The 21,666-nt window shown below is 31.1% G+C and overlaps 1 protein-coding gene across 1 annotated transcript in view; it reads left to right on the forward strand.

Annotated features, from left to right (window-relative positions):
* The window catches only part of LOC130668622 (putative odorant receptor 69a), a 93,365-nt gene extending 72,854 nt beyond the window's left edge, over positions 1–20,511 (forward strand). Inside the window, exons 4-8 of the mRNA XM_057470987.1 lie at positions 9,140–9,211; positions 9,462–9,573; positions 9,910–10,017; positions 20,147–20,347; positions 20,407–20,511. Of these exons, the coding sequence (XP_057326970.1) occupies positions 9,140–9,211; positions 9,462–9,573; positions 9,910–10,017; positions 20,147–20,347; positions 20,407–20,466 (553 nt within the window). The 3' untranslated portion in view covers positions 20,467–20,511. The remainder of the gene's footprint in view (positions 1–9,139; positions 9,212–9,461; positions 9,574–9,909; positions 10,018–20,146; positions 20,348–20,406) is intronic.
* Positions 20,512–21,666: the final 1,155 nt, after the last annotated feature.

A 21,666-nucleotide genomic window follows, 5' to 3' on the forward strand; every position in this document is an offset into this window, starting at 1 on the left:
ATTCACCAATAGTTCGAATGAGATGGAACTTGATTGACTTGACGGCTGCTTCCCACTTGCCACCAAAGTGGGGAGCACTTGGCGGGTTGAACTTCCAGTCTGTGCCATCTGTAGCGAGTAAATACTAAAGTTCCCGTAGCTGTCTCGATCCTGCTGCGAATTCTTTCTTTAGCGTAGCGTCTGCTCCTACAAAATTTGTACCACAGTCCGAGTATAGGGTACTGCAGGCGCCTCTCCTACTAGTAAATCTTCTGAATGCTGCGACGAACGCGTCAGTAGAATAGTCGGTGACAATTTCAATATGTATAGCGGAGGTAGCGAGACATACGAAGACAGCGATCCAACCTTTATAGGTTTTCGCACCTCGACCTTGGAAAGTCTTTAGTGTCACTGGCCCAGCGTAGTCTATTCCCGTGTGTAAGAATGCTTTCGATGGTCTTACACGAGCGGATGGCAATTGTCTCATTAGTTGTTGTGCACGAACACCTCTATGTCTCGTGCACACGACGCAGCGAAGAATATGAGACCTGACTGGAACACGCCCACCTTCTATCCAGACAGATCTCCGTAGATCAGCGAGTGTCAATTGAGTTCCCCCATGGAATGTTTTTTGGTGCGAATGTTCTATGAGTAGCGTACTTAAGCGTGATGATCGTGGTAAAATAGCTGGATTTTTTTGATCATCATCCAGTAGCCAATTTTATACAATTTTATAAGACTGTACAGCGAAATTTTATAGAATTTCATATAATTTTAGCAAATTTCATATAATTTTATAAAACTTTACATGGTAAGATCTTAAAAAGGAAGTCATAATTAGATAAAATTTTATATAATTGTACGAAATTTTACAAGATTTTATGAAATTGTATAAACTTTTATACGATTTCATAAAATTATATGCGATCTTATAAAATCTTATACAAATTTATACAATTTTATAAAGTAAAATCTCAAAAGGGGAGTAATAATTAGATGAAATTTTATATAATTGTATGAAATTTTATAAAATTATATAAAATTTTATAATATTTCATAAAACTTTAGAGAACTTGATGCCACTATTGCATCTAGTGTAGGGTAGCATTTTGTAAAATTTGATAAAATTTCACACAATTTTATAAAGTTTATTACAAATTATTATAAATATTGTTAGAAATTCGAAGTAAATAGATAAAATTTTTGATGGCCATAAAAAAAAAATTTCATTTTTGCGGGCAAAATATGGTGATAAACAAATATGAAAATTATATTATAAAAAATATAATTGATTACCTAAATATATGCAGGGTACCCCCAGAAAAATGTAGAAAAAAAAAAAAATTCTGAATATTGAATAAGTTTGATTTCATTAAAATTTTTTGTAAGTTATTTACATTAAGAAAAATTACATTTTACACAATTATTGGATGCAAAGGAAGATAAAAAAGTTTTTAATAGTTTTTATCATAATACAAAAGACTTTAACATTTTTCGACCGGTACTCGATTCTTGAAAAAGTTTAACGAAAAAAATTCAAAATAATGCTCAATTATATTTACAAAAGTAATTTTGGGATGGTTATAATAGATTTAAAAAAAAAAATTTTTTTTATAAAATTTTAGAAGTACCTCGTTTTGCCTACCCCCGCCACCCCTTTGTCTTACATATTTATATATATATTACAAAATGTGATAATTTTGAATTTAATGTTTTTAAACTTTTATTTTGTCAACTAGCAATTCAAATTCAATCGTCGTTACTCAAAAAAAAGTTCAAAAATTTCGCCATTAATTCAAAAATATAAATCATGAAAAATCAATAAATTTGATTAATTTTAAAATTTTATGTCCATTAAACAGTCGATAGTTGAATTATTCAAATCTTTTTTTTATACATTATTATAAATTAATACTATGAAATATGGCTGATAAGAATTCATGAGTAATCATAAATACAGCCACGAATATTTCTAAGCTACAAGTGACCAATAGACGAGCGGAGCAGACTACGATTCTTCAATAACAAAAGTTAAGCAGCATCGAGGTTGGTCATTAATTGGATGGGTGACCCGTCCCGGAAAAAAAAAATCATTTTATAAAACTTTATAAAATTTTATAAAATTTTACAAAATTTCATAAAACTTTATACTGAAAATGGCCTGGTAAAATGTTATGAAATTTTACAAAGTTTTATAAAATTTTATAAATTTTTATAAAACTTCATAAAATTTCATAAAACTTTATAAAATTTGATAAAATTTTACCAGGCCATTTTCAGTATAAAATTTCATAAAATTTTATGAAATGCTAGTACTAAAATTTTGTAAAATTTTATAAAATTTTATGAAATGCTAGTACTAAAATTTTGTAAAATTTTATAAAATTTTACAAAATTTAATAAAAACATTTTTTCCCGGGCATTATTTCTGTTGACTACACTCAGTCGATTAATCAAGAGATCTTTTTCACGAGTTTTGATTTTCGATACTACACTTTGTCTTACACTTTCCGGTGCTACATGCTTTATGACGATCATCTTAGGTATTTCTTTTTTTAACTTAATAAAATATTTTTTCTAAGGGCTAATAATTTATTTTTTCCCTCTTTTCTGCGTTCTGTACTTTCTTGTGAGGCAATGCAGGTTTCATTTTTTTTCGAAACTTGATGGATTTAATGATGAATCATTTGATAATTCAGTTTCTCTAGCAGAATTATTTCGTTCCTCAGAAGATGATTTCTTAGATTTACATTTTTTTGTCTTCAGTAGATTTATCATTTTCTGCTTCAGTACCGAAAAATAAATTTTTTACTTCGGCAAGACTTTCATTGAGTTTTTAAATTCACAAAGCTCTCTTAAGACCTGCAGCTTTTCCAAGTAAATTTGCGTCTGTATCAGTGAAACAAGCATTTTCTTCAGCTTTCAAATTTTTCAAGTGCATCTTTGTAATCATCTAAAAAAATAAATATTCATTATTAAGTATGGAAAGGTCTATTTCAAGTAATAGTAAAAAAGTATAAAAGTAATAATTAATGGTGACGGCTTATTGCATAACTCATAAATATTTAAATGATCTGATTGCATTGGTTCTGTATAAACTGAATCCATCATTTTCCATAGTACGTCATGTAATTTAATTAAATATCCATTACGAAATATTTTGGTTATCTCAACAATTTGATTATTTTCTAATAATGCAAAATTATTAGGCAAATTGATTTAAAGGAAAAATTCTTCATAGGGTAAGTTAAGAATTTCGTATTCATTTTCTTTTAAAATTATTAATTCAACTTTTAATAAAGTTTGTTTTTGAACTATTGATTTTTCATGCTGTTTAAAATATATAAGGCTCTTGGTTTGAACGGACTTATCTAATTATTTAATTATCAAACAATTTTGAATATTATTTCTTAACCGTCGTTTTGAAATAAAATAAACTCACAAAAATAGAAACTTTCACTTTTTTCAGCCTAAATTTAGCCAAATTTACTCGGCTGCTTGCAACCCGAGTCCCTAGTTTTATGATCCTTTGTCCCTTGAGGAAATAAAGGCCAGATGCGGTTGGGACTAGAGATGTACGCCCGCATTCATACGGCTTTACATTTGCTCTGTACTCTTACTGTATCCTGTGTTGCCCGCTAATACTTTTTTTCACATAGGTTTTCCACAGAGCAGTTTTAAGAGAATATTTCTCAATATTGTATTCCTTTTTATTTGAGTCAGAAAACCCTCAAGACCGTTCTCGAAGAGTTTCGGCTGTTCTCTCCAGTCTTTTGTATAAACCAAGGACCCGAAATCCCAGGCAAAAATAGTCAGTCGTCTCTGACCTTTTATACCAAGCACATCGAGTATCTCCGATCCTGTTCAACTATCTTTTATCTACCAGGGAAAAATAATTTAGATCTATTCAGATCAAATTAGATCTAATCTGATCAGAATAGATCTGCTTGGATCTAAACAGATCAAGGTAAATAAAAAACACTCTTAGATCTGCTCAGATCAAATTTGATCTAATTCGCTAGATCTAAATAGATCTGTTTTTTTTATCTCTATCCTAATAAAAGTTGACATGTCTGATTAAAAATATATTAAATATATCACAATAATATAAAATATATAGGATCGAAGCCATTAAAATTAAAAGTCAACGTTTCATGTTCCATATGAGATCAGCTTTATCTTCTCCTTTGAATGATACAATTGAAATTTAACAATAAAGATTCATATTCAAGACCACTCTTCTCCAAACAATACAAATTAACATATAATTCAGAAGATACCAATTTAAATAAAACAAAATATCCAATAGTTATTGATCTCGACAGTAATACAAAAAGAGTATAAGTAATTAAATATTGTCATATATTAGACTGATTTTTTGTTAAATAAAATTGATTATAATCAATATGAAACATTTTGCATAAATATGAAGGATCACTTTTATAAACAATAATGAAAGTAATCTCATTTTAAGATACATAAAGAATTTTTTCTTAAAGTATTTTATACTTATTTACCCAATGAAAATAATAAAATATTTCTTTATAATCTGTACAGATCTAACCCGACTAGAATTTCTTCCTGATTTGCTTGAAGTACCATAAAGACCTTATCAGGTTAATATAAGGTTTGCCTTATTAGGGCAAACCTGACAAGTTCCTTGTCAGAACCTCATCAGGATATCCTTATTAAAAAGAAAAGTTATTTGCCATCGGGTCAACCTGACGAGTTCCTGATCAGGACCTCGTCAGGATATCCTTATTCAAAAAAAAGTTGATTGCCATCGGGTCAACCTGACAAGTTCCTGATCAGGATCTCGTCAGGATATCTCTATTAAAAAAAGTTATTTGCCATCGGGTCAACCTGACGAGTTCCTGATCAGGGCCTCGTCAGGATATTCTTATTCAAAAAAAGTTATTTGCCATCGAGTCAACCTGACGAGTTCCTGATCAGGGCCTCGTCAGGATATTCTTATTCAAAAAAAAGTTATTTGCCATCAGGTCAACCTGACGAGTTTCTGATCAGGACCTCGCCAGGATATCCTTATTCAAAAAAAAGTTGTTTGCCATCAGGTCAACCTGACGAGTTTCTGATCAGGACCTCGCCAGGATATCCTTATTCAAAAAAAAGTTAATTGCCATCGGGTCAACCTGACGAGTTTCTGATCAGGACCTCGCCAGGATATCCTTATTCAAAAAAAAGTTAATTGCCATCGGGTCAACCTGACAAGTTCCTGATCAGGACCTTGTCAGGATATCCTAATTCAAAAAGAAGTTAATTGCCATCGGGTCAACCTGACAAGTCCCTGATCAGGACCTCATCAGGATATCTCTATTACAAAAAAAGTTTTTTACCACCGGGTCAACCTGACGAGTTCCTAATCAGGACCTTATCTGGATATCCTTATTCAAAAAAAAAGTTATCCCATTCCTTTAAATATTTCATTTACAGGCTTAAAATTAAAAAACGTACAAAACAACATTATACAAAAATCACGTCAATCATTGTAGCACAGATTTTTTACTTCTTCATCAGTTATTCTTTGACATCATAATGAATATTATATTTACACTTTCAAGATCACTTGTGTATGTCAGCCCAGTGGATAGCATCGAGGACTTTGAATCGAAAGGCCGCAGGTTCGAGCCCAGCAGTTATCGGGATTTTTTCATCAATAAAAAATATGTTTACTTCCTCTAATTAATGCTGTCAATACAATAGATAACATTCTTGATCGAATTAAAATTCTCTTATTTTTTTTTTGCAATTTAATATTTTTTTAAAATAATTACTAATAAAGCAATCCTGATAAGGATTTGATGAGCATATCCTGGTAAGGACCTGATAAGGCAATCCTGATAAGGACGTGATGAGGATATCCTGGTAAGGTCCTGATAAGGCTATCCCGATAAGGACCTCATGGGTCTTAAGCGTTACATCCATATCAGGATCCTCGTCAGGATACCCTGATCAGGACCTTATTTGAAATAAGGTTAACCCGATAAGGACCTCGTCAGGCCCTTATGAAAAATTCTAGTCGGGAATCTGATCAGACCAGATCTGAACTTTTTTTCACGAGAAAAAGTTACATCAGCTCAGACCTGGTTTGATCCGTACAGATCTAATTAGATCTATTAATATTTACTTCATAAATTGATCGTTTAATCAATGTTGATCTATTTTGATCTGACTAGATCTAGGTTGATCTGACTTGATTAGATTTGGTCAGGGTAGATCTGGACTATTTTTCCCCGAAGAAAAATGTCATGTCTGATCAGATCTCGTTTGATCTGAACAGATAAAATCAGATCTACTCTGATCTGGGTTCAGTATAAATTATGGTTCGTGAAAATTTAAGATCATTTAATCAGGTAGACTCGAAAATATTGGCGAATCACGAAACAAAAAAAAAATGTTTTTTTTTAGTTTTTTTAGTGATTTCTCAGAACCGACTTGAAGATCGACTTCAAAATCTAATCAGGTTATTTTATAACAAAGTTATTTTTTTCAGGTTATTTTGTTACGAGGTTATTTTGTTCTAGGTTATTTTGTCGGGGTTATTTTGTCGAGGTTATTTTGTCCGAGGGTAACCGGTCACGGCACCTAAATAATTACGATCAAATTCGATCTGAGCTGATCTAATTTGATCAAAACAGATCTAAATTTTTTTTCCCGGGTAATACAGTGAAATCAACAGTAGTTCAGTTTTAATTAGTATTTAGTTTTACAGCATTTTATCAGCGATTATCCACGGCAAAAAGTCACCTTCACAATAGCAATCACCTCGGGCGTTATCAACCGCCTTTGTGCAATACTTCTGTTCAACTATCAAGTGGTGTCTACCATGACTCTATGCAGCATGACTCCTGATCATCCAGTTGCTGTCGATAACACAGCGATTATACTTGTGTGACTTCTTTCCCTTTAAGTAATAATCAAGAATCAAGTACGTTGCATCCTGAGCAAGAAACAGTTCTCTGGGCTGCATCGCGCAATTCCGCTCTAGTGTGAGCGTGGTATCCAGTTCGACTTGTCTCAGCTGTCCAGAGATCAATCACTCGACTCAGGTCTAAGTAAAGCATAACTTGGGCTACGTTTGGTATGTAAACATCAGCCACTAACACCGCATATTTTCCAACAGTCGCTGCCTACTTGCTGTTAACTAGCTAGTGCGAGATCTGAGCGAGCATTTACGAGATTTGAACGAGCACTATGAGTCTTCACCCTAAGACTCAAGATCCCGAACTAAGCCCAAGACCACCTGATCACGCCAGCAGTTGCTTGGCCCTGCCAAGCTAGAACCAACAACGTACATCGCCTACCTACTGTGTGTCGCTTGACATAGCGAGATCCTCAACCACGAGAGTCTTTCGCCTGGCACGGTGAGACTATCATCAACCAGAGCTACCAGTCAGCGGGTCGTTTATCAGGATCGATTCCAGTTCATCATCACTCAACACCGACCGAGTCAGAGCACGTTAGCCCTGTTGCCGCAAGCTCAGCCACTAGGAATACAATCTGCTGAGTATTCACCAACACCAGAGTCATCAAATACAGTCCAATACTCTGACATCCATCTGAGTCCAATATGAGTTTACAATAATTGATACATAAAATAATTTGTTCAAAGATCAATAAATTTGTTATTTATACAATTTAGGTCTTGCCCAAACACATGCGTCCTACGACATCATTGAGCTATTGATCGAAAAGGTGATCGCAGGATTCGTTTAATTTTCCCGAGTAAACTTTTAAATGCAAAAGCATATATTTCACTCAAACTGCAATTCATATTTACCCCGTCATCAGTTAAATGTATCAAATGATGCATGTTAACTGTTACTAAGTACTTCCATACATATCTTGAGTTTCCAAAAAAAACTTTTCTAACATCTCTCGTTCCATTTGAGAAAATTGTAGAGCAGTTCCATTTGACCATAATAATCGAGAAGCAGCATGTAACAAAATAAAACTGTTATACATTGGAGGAGTTGAAATTTTTTTTAGTACGATAAGTCCAATATAAAATAGAAAAAGTTTGTGTTCAGTTGCTTTCCACTTCGAAACATCATCTAGGTCTCTTAGTTGTCTTTGAAACTCATGAGGTGTGTGAAGTTTTATCATTTTTATTCGACGAGTTATTTCAGATAAATGATTCGCACTCAATTTTGTCTTTGATTTTTTTTTTATTCGCTGAACACTAATAGTCCATGAGTTTTGAATTTGCTCCAAGAAATCCTAAATGCATGAAATCAAAAACAATAATTGATATCATAATAATATTTAGATTAATAACTGTCAGAGGAGATGCTTTATTTTAATGATCAGGGTTGCAGAAATCACGGAACGTTTCATTTGTCCTCAAATTGTTATTAGTTGACGTAGAAGTCATCCCATATAGCAAAATGACGTCTTAACGAGTTCGCAATGAGTTCCTTAGAGACGTCTTTAAAAAGAGTTCTCAAAGAATTCTTTTTTCTGACTTCGCAAATAAGACTTTAGTATGAATTTACTATGACGTCTTGAGGAGCTCCTAATTTTGACTTCATAAAGTTGAAAAAAGAATACATTCAGACGTCACAAAACTGATGTCTTATTCATGGAGTCTTCAAGAACGCATAATTAAGAGTTTTTAAAAATGACACCTTTAAGAAGTCATTATAAGACTTCTTGAGGACGCCTTCAAAAAGATGTCGTACGATAGTCATTTCGATTTGAATGCTGTCTGGGATAGTTCTATCATTTCTTTTCTCAAAACAGGTGCATCGTTTACAAACGTTTGAACTTGTGTGCCCCTTTATACATATTAGAAATGCTCTAGCTAGAGTGTTACAGATAAAACATTTGATAGCAATAGAATACTTTGCATTTCAGCACTAGAATAATCTTGTTTGCCGGCTTGAAAATAGTGGGAAGTTTTAGGGCTGGCCCACAGGGTCAACCGATAGATAGATTTTGTTTTATCGATCTAAGATTTCTTTAAAATAATAACTACTGCCTGTAAAATTTTAAACATTTTTAGCAGGCTATGTTCGGTAAAAAATTCTATTAAAATGCATTGAGGAAATTTCATAAAATTTAATCAAAAGATTTTTTCATGGGTAAGATTGATTAATCAGTGACTTAGTCATGAACATTAAATGATTTTTCTATCTTTCAGTAACAAAGTGGACACTATAAAAGTTAGAAACAAGTTAAAGATGTATATGATACATCATCGAGAAATTTTAGAGTAAGATTTATAATGATTCACATGGAAAAAGAAAAACAGTAACCATTCCTGTGCGGAACAATAGCCTAGTCAATATTATAAATATGTGTATAGTAAAATATGCTTTTACTATACTTGACCGTTCACCTAAACACGTTCCTTGACTGGATTACTCTTTGGTGCCGCAATGGTTACTATTTCTTTTCACCGTCTAATTATTTTATCGAAAAATTAAATACGTTAATTTAATAATATGGTAAATACTTCATAGATTTGTTGAAAAATTGAAAAAAGTATCGAGCTATCCAATGTTTATACTTTGTCTTGACAGTACCATTGCTTTGTGTCTAGTATCCGTTGAAGTGTCAACAATGAGAATTGATGTAATTATGATATTCCTATCTTACATAGACAACGTCACCCTATACATGGACAATATTTTTGTGTTACATAAAAATACTTTTTATGTTGAAATTTAAAAATTTCAATGCTGATGATCATCAGTCGTAAATTATATTCTTTTTGTTTATAAACGATATTTTCCTATGGTGTCTTTTTATGCGTGAAAAAAAGGTTTAACATCTACATAGATCAATTTGTTCGATTTCGAAAATCAACATCGATTTATGTATATTTTAACCATTTTTCTATCAGAAAATATAAAAAATTAATTTAAGTAACAATCGTAGTAACAGAACTTTATTTTAAAAATTAAATAGTCGACTATAGAATGCATTATGAAACTCACGAGCATGATGTCATATTGGACGGGAATCGCCTTGCAGCTATTTATTTTTACATTTCTTGCAACGACAATTGAAGAGTTGGTCAGTTTAATTGTCAACTTAAAGCAACGCTTAAGACTTCATGAGTATATTGGAGTTCAGTTTCAATTTTTCCATCAAATATATTATCTTGCTCCCCAAGCCGAAAGTACGGTCTTTTTGGTCGTATTACACTCCAGGAAGTGCTACTTTTGTTGCCAGCTCGCAATACAGAAAGCTGTCACTAGAGCACGCTTATTTTGTGTAGCTTGGTTATGTAGCAAATATACCGAGATTTTCCTATTACAAACAAATAATTTTAAAATTAAGAAATTTTTTTTATTCATTATTTTTTGACGTTTCATTATATATATTTAAATTATTAAAATTACTGAATGACTAATTCACGACGGCGCATGTCTCCAAATAGTCACGAATGCACTTGTCAATTTGTTTATCTTATCGTTACTATAAATTTTATTGCAATTTAAAAGGTTTTGTGATTCAAACTTTGTCAGTACAGTCAACTCTCTCTATGTGGCCACTCTGAAAATGTCCGTTCCCCGACCCGGGGAAAAAGGTTTAGATCTAACCATGTATAATTATATCTAATTAGATCTGACAAATCTGATCTTTAAATTGTCTCTGTCTGACGAGATCTGGACAAATCTGATCAGGTATAATTATATATAGTTAGATCTAAACCTTTTTTCCCGAGGATCCCCATTAAAAAAATTTTAAATTGCAAAAAAAATAAGATAGTTTTAATTCGATTTGAAATGTAATCAAATGTATTAGGAACGTTACTTAATGGAATTATACATTATGATTATGATTGATGAAAAAATTCCGGTGACTGCTGGGCTCGAACCTGCATCCTTCTCATTCAAAGTCTTTGATAATATCCACTGCGCTGACCCACGTATGTGATCGCGTGAGTGTAAATAACCAGATATGAACAATTTTCAATAAACATACAATGCAAACATGATTATATCTGAGCAGATTTAGCAAGATCTGATTGTGTTAATTTTTGTATTTAGTTTAGATATAGTTCTCTGATTAGATTTAACGAGATATACGCAGATCTGACCAGATATAAACAATTTTCCATAAAAATAAGATGTATACCCGGGAAAAACGGATTAGATCTATTTATATCTGGTTAGATATGGGATTTGAGATATAATCAGATCTAAACAGATATAACTATATCTGAGTCAGAAAATTCATCAGACATGATCAGATCTAATCATATCTGATCAGATCTAAACAGTTATAACTATATCTGGATTGCAAAATACATTAGTCATGAAAAGGTCTTATCATATCTGGCCAGATCTAAACAGATATAACTATATCTTGATTGCAAAATGCATTAGACATGAAAATGTCCTATCATATCTGGCCAGATCTAAACAGATATAACTATATCTGGATTGCAAAATACATTAGACATGAAAAGGTCTTATCATATCTGGCCAGATCTAAACAGATATAACTATATCTGGATTGCAAAATACGTTAGACATGAAAAGGTCTTATCATATCTGGCCAGATGTAACTATATCGAAGTTGTCAACAGCATCAGATTCGATCAGATCTGATTAAGTAATTATGCATACATTATAGTAAATCATATAAAGGATGAATAACAATGGGTCTTTAATTCTTTTACCATTTTATTTATTGACAAATATATTCCATTACATATTTGTTAAAGATTATAATTGATACATGTAGATATTTTCAACTAACTTCTATTTAATAATTTTTAACTTCCCGCTAAGAAAATTGTAAATTTTCAAAATTTCGGGAAGTTATTGGTTTCGGTCCGATTTACGAAAATCGAATTTCCATCAGATGTCGACGTTTCGAGGTCCTAGGAAGCTATCCTGACTAATTTCACGATGATGTCCGAGTGTATGTATGTGTGTACGTACGTACGTACGTACGTACGTATGTACGTACGTACGTACGTACGTATGTATGTATGTAAATATTCATAACTCTTGAACGGATGAACCGATTTTGATCGTTGAGGTGTCATTCGACGCGGCTTGTTAATGTCTTGAGGCCGTAGAAATTTGAACTTAATCGGTAGGGTGCGTTCAGAGATATTTCAAAAATAAAATTTTTTCAAAAATGTTTTATTTGGATAACTTCCAATTTTCTCGATGGATTGATTCCAAAATCTAATCAGCTCTAAAACTCTATAAGCCGCGTCGAATGCCACCTCAACCATCAAAATCGGTTCATTCGTTCAAGAGAAACCGTTGACGAAAGAATTCAAAAAAAATTTTTTCCTTGGTTTTTTTGAAATTTCTCAAAAACGGCTGAGTAAATCAATTTCAAAATTCGACCAGCTTTAGAACTTGATAAAACGCGTCGATTGCCACCTCAACCATCAAAATCGGTTGATTCGTTCGCGAGATATCGTGGAAGAAAGAAATGCTAAAAAATGGTTTTTTACAAAACAATGGCATACAAAAGTATTTGCGAGCTCGAAGAGCTCGAAAATATATTCACAATAATGTTTTCGAGCTCAGCGAGCTCGAAAACAGCGGGAAGTTTTGGGGCTGGCCCGCAGGGTCAACTGACAGACCGATTTTTTTTTTAGTAATTGATCAAGACAGATACGCAAAAAGTAAAAAAAAAATAGTATTGACTGAATATTGTTCCATAAAAATGTAATTTTTATTGATGTGATTATTTATCTATTATTTTTTATTCCTTAATAAATATTGTGTAAGTTATTTGGAGCTTGACATAAATAATTTTCAACTTTTATAAGAGTATTCATCGATTTAATATCTTTGAATTTAATCAAACAGAACTCGTTTTGTAGCTCAACTGATATTATATGATTTATTTTTTCTCTACAAATTGTGATTAAATAGTATATTTTACACCTCGGGTAGTAAAGTAAGAAATGTCTCAGATCTCATGTCATTGTTGGCCGAGGCGAAGCCGAGGTCAACAAACATGTGATCTGAGGCTTTCTTATTTACTGCCCAAGGTGTAAATACTATTTTTCGCCTCGACGGAGGCGGAAAGCGGAAACTTCGTTTCGCACAGCGGGAGAAAAGTTGACGCTTTTCGCCCGGAGGGGCGAAAAGATATTTTTACATGCATAACGCGATAATACTGTAAAGATAAATATAAGTTGTTGTCAATAACAAAAAAAAATCGTATAGAACCATATTTCACTTTATTATTACTGGTAGTAATAATAACATTAGACCTGTCATTTTTAGTTTTTTGAAAAATTTGAGAGGTAAAAACTGTTTTATTTATGTTCGCTTTTGTGTAAATTGATACGGTTTTATGATCAAGACCCATAGTCAGGAAAGTTTGTATCTCAAACTCATTCAAGAATTCATTTTTTTTAATACCACTTACTTTAAATGCGTTCATTTTATCGTCTATACGATCCAATTCAGTACTCGAATCAACCTGATTCTTTAAAATTATAGCTCCTTGATAAATCGTTATATTGTTTAATTATTAAATTTACTTAAATTATTAAATTGAAGCCTAAAAAAATTGCTGACTAATTATTGTCTATTACTACAATACAAATTATATTTTAATATATATGTTAATTTTTATATTGACCTATGATAAATGTGTAAAATGTTTAATGATTGAATTAAATAATTTAAGTAAATTTAATAATAAAGTTATTTATTTAAGTTTAAAATATTTTGAGATTGAGCTATAACTCAAAGATCTCACATTGGTCAAATTCATTGACGTGTAAACAAGTTTAGCTCATATTACTTTCATTAATACAATTTAAGTTTAGGAATTTTTAATATAAGTGTATGTTTAAAAATGTTATCTCTAGCGTAGAATGAGAATAAAAGACATATTTAATTAACAATAATTATCTTTCCTATTCCATAATAGCATCTGGATTTTATACATAAACATTTAAAATTTATCTATGATAATAATAAAAAAATAGCAACTGAAAGATCTAGGTAGAGATCTGTTTGAATACATCTGTTCAGATCTAGTTATATCTGGCCATGTCTTACCAGATAGAGACAATTTAAAGATCTGACCAGATATGACCAGATCTAATAAGATTAATTTTTCGTTATATCTGGTCAGATCTAGCCAGATCTGATTATATCTGGCCAGATCTCGTCAGATAGAGATAATTTAAAGATCTGGCCAGATCTTTTTATATATGGCCAGATCTAATCCGTTTTTCCCGGGTAGATAATTATATCTGAGTAGATATAACAAGATCTGATTATGTTGATTGTTGTATTTAGTTCAGATATAGTTATATGATCAGATCTCACAAGATATACGCAGATCTGACCAGATATAAACAATTTCCTGTAATAATAAGACGTATACATGATTATATCTGAGCAGATCTAACAAGATCAGATTACGTTAAATGTTGTATTTAGTTCAGATATAGTTATATCTAATCAGATCTTACGAGATATACGCTGATCTGACTAGATATAATCATGTCTGATATTGTATTTAGTCTAGATCTAATTATATCTGATTAGATCTGACCAGATATAAACTGTGGTTGGCCAGATATAATTAGATCTGAGCATGTCGAAATGTTAGATCTGATCAGATATAATTATATCTGGTCAGATCTAAATTATTTTTCCCGGGTAATTTCATCGTTTAGTCGTTCTCCCACCAATGGACAGTCATTAATTTTTTAATACCCTCTGTATATGTCCACAACAAATATTTTGACTCGTTCTCTTCAAGTGTCCGCATATAAATTTAATTAATTAATATATTGTTGCGTAATTACAGCTACATTTGAATTCACATGTAGTTGCACTTCCGGCAGATAGAGGCAGCACCTTCTGGGGCCTAGTGTCTGTAAATTTAAACTTGATCAGTGCGGCGCATGCGCATTGACTGTTTCCTGCCTCGTGTCGAGAAGACCGACGTCATTATCTTTCGCAACATACTTATCAAGTGTAAACACGTGTTTCAGTTAATCTTATTATTTCGTGCTCATCTCGAGGAAATAAATTAAAATATCAATTTTAATAAATCAAGAAATCATCGAGCTCTATAATTACATAATTATTTATATAATTCACAAATAAAAACTCAACAAAATAATTAATATCAAGAACTTAGAATTTAAGTGATCAACGATCACGTTTTTGAAGAGGTTACTCCAATGAGACCCACTACAGGTGCTTCATTATTAATTATTAAATTAATTAAAGTGCTCATATAATTAAAAGACTCAATTCAATAATTATTCGGGTTATTCTCATGCTCAATTATTGATTCTCTATATTATTCTCGCTCGTTAGCCTCTGCAATCATGTTAGCTCGTGTTCACAAACAACTTCAAATCAGTATAATTTATTATAAACTCATTGCAATCAATTAAACTCAGTGTTCAATTTTCTCGAGATTTAATGTACTCAACTATTATGCGTTTGGTGCTCTTAAAAATAATCATTAAGTCTTCAATCATTAACTTCGCTTGGTAACCTCTGTTTTCATGTTACTGATTATCATGACATTCTTGCAGTCGACCAGTGTTCACACAGACTCAAATTGATTATCTCAATTCAATTCAATTAATTACTCGAGCTCAATTCTATAATTTTGATTCAACTTATCACGTATTCATGAGCTCAAACATTTTACAGTATTAATTAAATTAAATCGACGATTGAATTATGTAACCCAGTGATATCATGTGCTGTGACAAATAAAAATATTGTTATATTCTTTAATATGCGTATTTTTCAAACATCCCAACCACCAACCAGTCCTGGCATGTATTTATTAAATTATTATTACAACATATATAATTAATATATATAATTAAAAAAATTAACAAAATTTATAGCACTTAATTGTATGCCTAAGCGTTAGAGAGTAATCAAATTTCAAACAAAAACGTCAATTCTTAGAAACAAATCAAAGTTTGAGCTTTAATATCTCTTAAATGGTTGGATTTAAAAAAAAAACATAAGAGACCTTTGTTGAAAAGTTGTAAATTTCCTACAAAGATTTATATTGTTTATAGCTGTACGTTTATTTTTAATCAAGTTATAAAATTTTTCTCATTGCATTAAAATTGGGAAGTATCATTACTTAGACCGGGTGAATGGCATTAAAATAAACTTTTTTATGTTTCAAAATTATTTTTGGATCTCAAGTAAATGGTTTGTACCAATTAAATTAATGTAATTTGGGAAATAACGAACACCCTAATATATGTATGTAGTGGTTGGGATGAGGTTTATAGGATCTTAATCACTACGATAAATAAATTATCTGACTTCAATTATTAGTGTTAGCAAAATAATAAATAATTAGTTTTATTTAATTAATTATATAAAAGAATGTAATGCTGGTCGCATTAGATATGTGTTTAGCTAGTTGCCGTGTATCTCTCTATTGAACGTGTGTACTGTGTCGCTACCGAATATCATATCCGCATGGGGGAAAATATTCAGCGATCGATGACGATCGATGGTTGACGGACTTATCCGAAATTATGAATTTTAATACTATAAGTAGTGACGTAGTCATTTAAACATGAATAGTTTTTCATAGCGGTCAGATTCAGAGTGGACACTTAGAGAGAGTCTGATCTGCTAATAAAATCCACGACCAAATCGAGCATAACGATATGATAGTGGGGGGACTGTATTTTTCAGAAATATATTCCCCTACAACCCCAAAAGCGGACACTTTCAGAGAGTCAGCTGTAAAATAAAAGTGTGATTACACAGAAAAAAATGAACTGTAATAAATAAAGCTTTATGTCTAATAGGGTGGTCTTTATTTTGGACATTTTCGAATTTTTATGCTCCCAGAGGCTTATGTGGTTCGAAATAAATAAAAAAAAAATATCCTCGAAGTTTCAGATCTCTATCTCAATTTTAACCCGTGCCGCACAGCGATGTAAGTTTCCCATTTAAATAACACGGGGTTTTTGGCATTGAACGATTAAGTTTTTATTCCGGCTAAAGTAATTGTTCGAAAAATTTGAAACTCTGTAGACTTTATCTTCATATTAGCAGCTACTCCTCAAAAGTTTTATAGATTTTCAGCTATTATAATTTTGGGGGTACAGCATGATGAAAAAAAAAAAAAAATTATTTTTTTAATTTTTAGCTAAAATTTTTTTCAAATAACATATCAAATCCTTCTGCATCCTTATGAGAAGTTCTTACTTTTTTTTATTCTCGCACATAAGTGGGTGAACGGTATATCTTTGTTGTACTAATACAGTAATCAGGAACTTTGCATTAGTGTGCAGTAAAGTGTTCCATAAACGGATTTTTTAAATTTATTACAATCACCTCTCAAACGGTTTCAATTACGACAGAAAAAAATTCCCTTAAAGTTTGAGTTCTTAATTCCAACGGGACCACGTGCCGCGAATTTTGTTTTTGTGATTTTTTAAGTTCATTATATTTATTTATAAAAGAGATCTATTTTATTAATAATTTATTATAGTTAGAAAATTGTAAATAAATAATTATTTCGATATTATAATACACAAAACTATCAACCTTTTGTTTATTATTTATTGCTTAAAACAAATAATAAACTTAAAGGTGACCAATTTATTTAAGCAAATATTGAAAGAAATTTAATTTATTGATAATATTTATTAAATGTTAAACTAAGACATAATATGATTAGTGGCATAGATATACCGATCTCAGATATCAATTAAATGCATTATGTATTTTTTAAAAAGACACAAAGTTAAATAACATAAACAAAAAATATTTCTTGAAAAAATCACAAAAAAAAATTTGCCGTAACTCTTCCCGTTCGAATTAAGAGCTTAAACTTTAAGGGAATTTTTTCTGTTGTAATTGAAAAAAAAAGCTCCTGATTACTGTATTAGTGCAACAAAGATATGCCGGTTACCCACTTGGGTGCGAGAATGAAAAAAAAGAAGAACTTCTAATAAGGATGCAGAGTGATTTGATATGTTATTTAAAAAAAATTTTAGACAGAAATAAAAAAATTTTTTTTTCGTTTTTTTCATCATGCTGTACCCCCAAAATTATAGTAGCAGAAAATCTGTAAAAATTCTGAGGAGCAGCTGCTAATATAAGGATAAAGTCTACAGAGTTTCAAATTTTTCGAACAATTATTTTAGCCAGAATAAAAAATTAATTGTTCAACGCCAAAAACCTCGTGTTATTTAAATGGGAAACTTACATCACTGTGCGGCACGGGTTAAAATTGAGATAAAGACCTGAAACTTTGAGGATATTTGTTTTATTTATTTCGAACCACATGAGCCTCTGGGAGCATGAAAATTCGAAAATGTCCAAAATAAGGACCACCCTAATGTCTAATAATTATTATGTTTTTAGCAGTCAATATCTATTCAAATAGTAAAGTAGTGATTTCAATATTTTATATATAATAATTACAAATCGAAAGCTAAAATATACAGTTCATTTAGATAAAATTATTATTTATAACTATAAAAAAGACAAAGCAAATACTAAAAAAATTAAACTTTAAAGATTAACCGCCAAAGCTTAAATATTTGTCGTTTTTAAAATAAGAAATTCAAGTCTCAAATAATGAAAATATAAAGGATACAAAATAATAAATTTAGTTAGAACGTTATTTTGTGAAGTCTTTCAAATAAGAAACTTTACTAGGAGATGTTTTTAAATTTTAATATTAGTCAACAGTCAAATTTAATGATATAAACGGGAATAAATAAATTTTCACGGATATATATTATTAAAGCAAATGTTAAGTATTTCCACTGAAATTAATGAAGATTGATTATGTACAATTGTATATTATACTTCGTCAATTTGTAAAAAGTATGTATCAGCCTCAGCAAATTTTATTGTTTGATGCAGTAAAATTTCATGCACTACCGTCATCCATCTAAGTCCGAAAATAACTTTCGATTCTCATTTGCATGCGGTGGCCGAGCGCTCTAAGGGCTAGGGACTGGACTCTATTTGCGAAAGGTCTACGGTTCGAGCCCGTGAGTTAGCCGAAATTTTGCTAATGATTTTTCGTATAAAAATTCGAACAACTACATACTGTAGCGACTTAATCAGTTATTCATAATACAGACAAGGATGCAATCAATTAGATGCACGATAATGAGAAAACAGACAATGGGAGAAGGAAGAGGGAGGGGGTGAAATTAGAAACCCGAATAGAGAGCAACGGTGAAAGCCGAAAACAAATAATTCAAATTAATCATATGTACAAAATAGAACGAAAAAAAACAAATTTTTATTATTTGAAATAATAAAAATGAGGGTTTAGAACAAACATTATTACTATGGTTGCATAAGATAAAATAACGATCAACTACGTAATTATATATATTGACTTGAAGATGTTTATTGTTTGAAACTTTAAAATTTCTGTTCTAAGTTTTAATTTTTACTATAGTCAGACTAAAAAATATCATCCTGCCAATGGAACTATACAATTCAAAATAATAATTTTTACTATTGGAAATTTTAAAAACTATGTTTATCCGCTATACTTTTTTTCTTTGAGCATAAGTATATTTTAACAGATAACTCATTTTAACCTTATACTTCATAATATACAACAAAATCACACCTGGGCACCACAGTAATATTTGAAACAATAAAAAGTATTGATAATTCGAGTAAATTTAATATTTTTTTTCCGTGTAAAGTTAGTGTTTGAGCTTATAAAGAAGTCTATTTTAGATTATTAAATAGAGAAATGAAGTTACTAGTTTCAATCAAAATTGAATTTATAATTTCTTTTTTTAATCATTTAATATTTTTGATTCTCGCCCCGACCAGCAAAAACTTCGGCTTCGCCTCAGTTTTGCGAAAATCGGGTGCCCCCCCCCCCCCTTCTTCTCGCCACTCAGCTTCACTGTCGAAAGTCAATTAATTCAACGTACTTTTGGCTGGGAAACAAGAAAAATAGTATACGACCCCCGGCCAGAAAGCTAATGCCCTAACGTATGTGATATCAAAGCCAGGGAATCCAACTTTCTGACCTAATGTCGTAATATACTATTAATTAATTATTTTCCTTTTAAAATGGAAGTTAAAAAAAAGGCTGACTGAACTCCAACGTTTATACGAAATCTTAGGCACTGTTAAATATTTTCTAGTAAATATTTATACGGGTGCGAAAAAAAATAAAAATGTTTCAATTTATATTTCTCTAGGGATTAAAAACTGCAGATGCAATCTATTCATGCAACTGGGAGCAATCCATGGTTCAATACAAAGGTGAATTTAGTGGTGACCACCGACGAACAGTAATTGAAATGAATCAAATAATAACTTTTAGTTTGATGCGTGCTCAAAAACCGATAGTTTTTACTGGGGGAATGTTTTATGTCCTATCGTTAAAAACTTTTAAAGCTGTGAGTTAAATTTTTACTATCGCTTAATTTTTAAATTAATCAATAATCTTTCTCAACAGCTCACGGGTTTTTCTTTATCGAATGCTCTTGTACTACGTCAGCTTTCGAGCGAAACATAAATTCAATAGGATAAAAAAAGTGTTAATTAATTTAACTTTCTTTTTTAGTATATATAGAATTTATCTTTGTCAGAAATTTCTTTTGTAATTATTCAGAGACACAAACTTATCATTTATAACTTTCTTCTTCAAATTGTTAATCCCTATTCCATGTTTAACACTTACATTTATGATTTCCTGGACGCGGATATATTTAGTACTTGATGAATTTGATTAAGTACCCTTTACAATAGCCCACAGGCTAAAAACTATAATAAGTATAATATGCTGGGCAAAATAGACTACCCAAAAAATTCTGTAAAGAAAAATTTTTTTGCACGCCTTAAATGCGAAGCATTGAGGTGAATTTTGCTGCCGAATAGCCATCGATCTGAAAAATGATCGGATTAAGTCATTTCAATAACTCAAACACGGAAAGAAAATTCCACTAAAATTTACGATATGAACATCGGAATCGTGCACTATACTTTCATTAGCGTCAATTTTTAAATGTCTTATTTCAAAATTTACTACGTAGCTTATTTTTTTTACTATTTAACATCGTAATTTTAACAAAGACTTTTAGAATTAAAAATTACTTTAAAAATTACAATATTAACATCGTAAGAAGAATAAAACAAAAATTACGATTCAAAAACTGTATGTATTCCTATATTTATCTTTCTATTCGATTTTGAATAAAATGAATATTATAGTGCTGCCTCGGTTATAATACGATGGAAGTTATAAAAATGACGATGTGACATCATAATTTCTAAATAGTAACTGCGCCTTCCATAAGAGGCGCTCTCGTGACTTATGACTGTTTATTCAAATCGTTCATATGGATCTTAAAAATAACCTAGACACTTCGCACTCGAAAGTACTCGGGTTCGAATCCAACTCCCGAACAGTTATAATTTTATTCTTTTATTTAAAATTTCTCTTCAAATTTTACGATGTTCACATCGTGATTTATACTAAAGAGCTTAAGATTTTGTATTATTTGTCTGAAAAATTAATTCTTAAATAAAATTTCCAATGCTACATCGTAAAAATTATGATTTAAAAGGTCTTGTCCACTACTACAATAATCCATAGGACAAATTACGATGTTAGCATCGTAAATTTAACTGCCTGGGTAAAAAAGTAAGATCGGTTTTAAAATAAATGATAAATTCAAATATTTTTTCTTGAATTCAAAATTATAAATCGTATTTA

This window comes from Microplitis mediator, chromosome 5 (assembly GCF_029852145.1).
Source record: "Microplitis mediator isolate UGA2020A chromosome 5, iyMicMedi2.1, whole genome shotgun sequence".
Classification (NCBI taxonomy): Eukaryota; Metazoa; Arthropoda; class Insecta; order Hymenoptera; family Braconidae; genus Microplitis; species Microplitis mediator.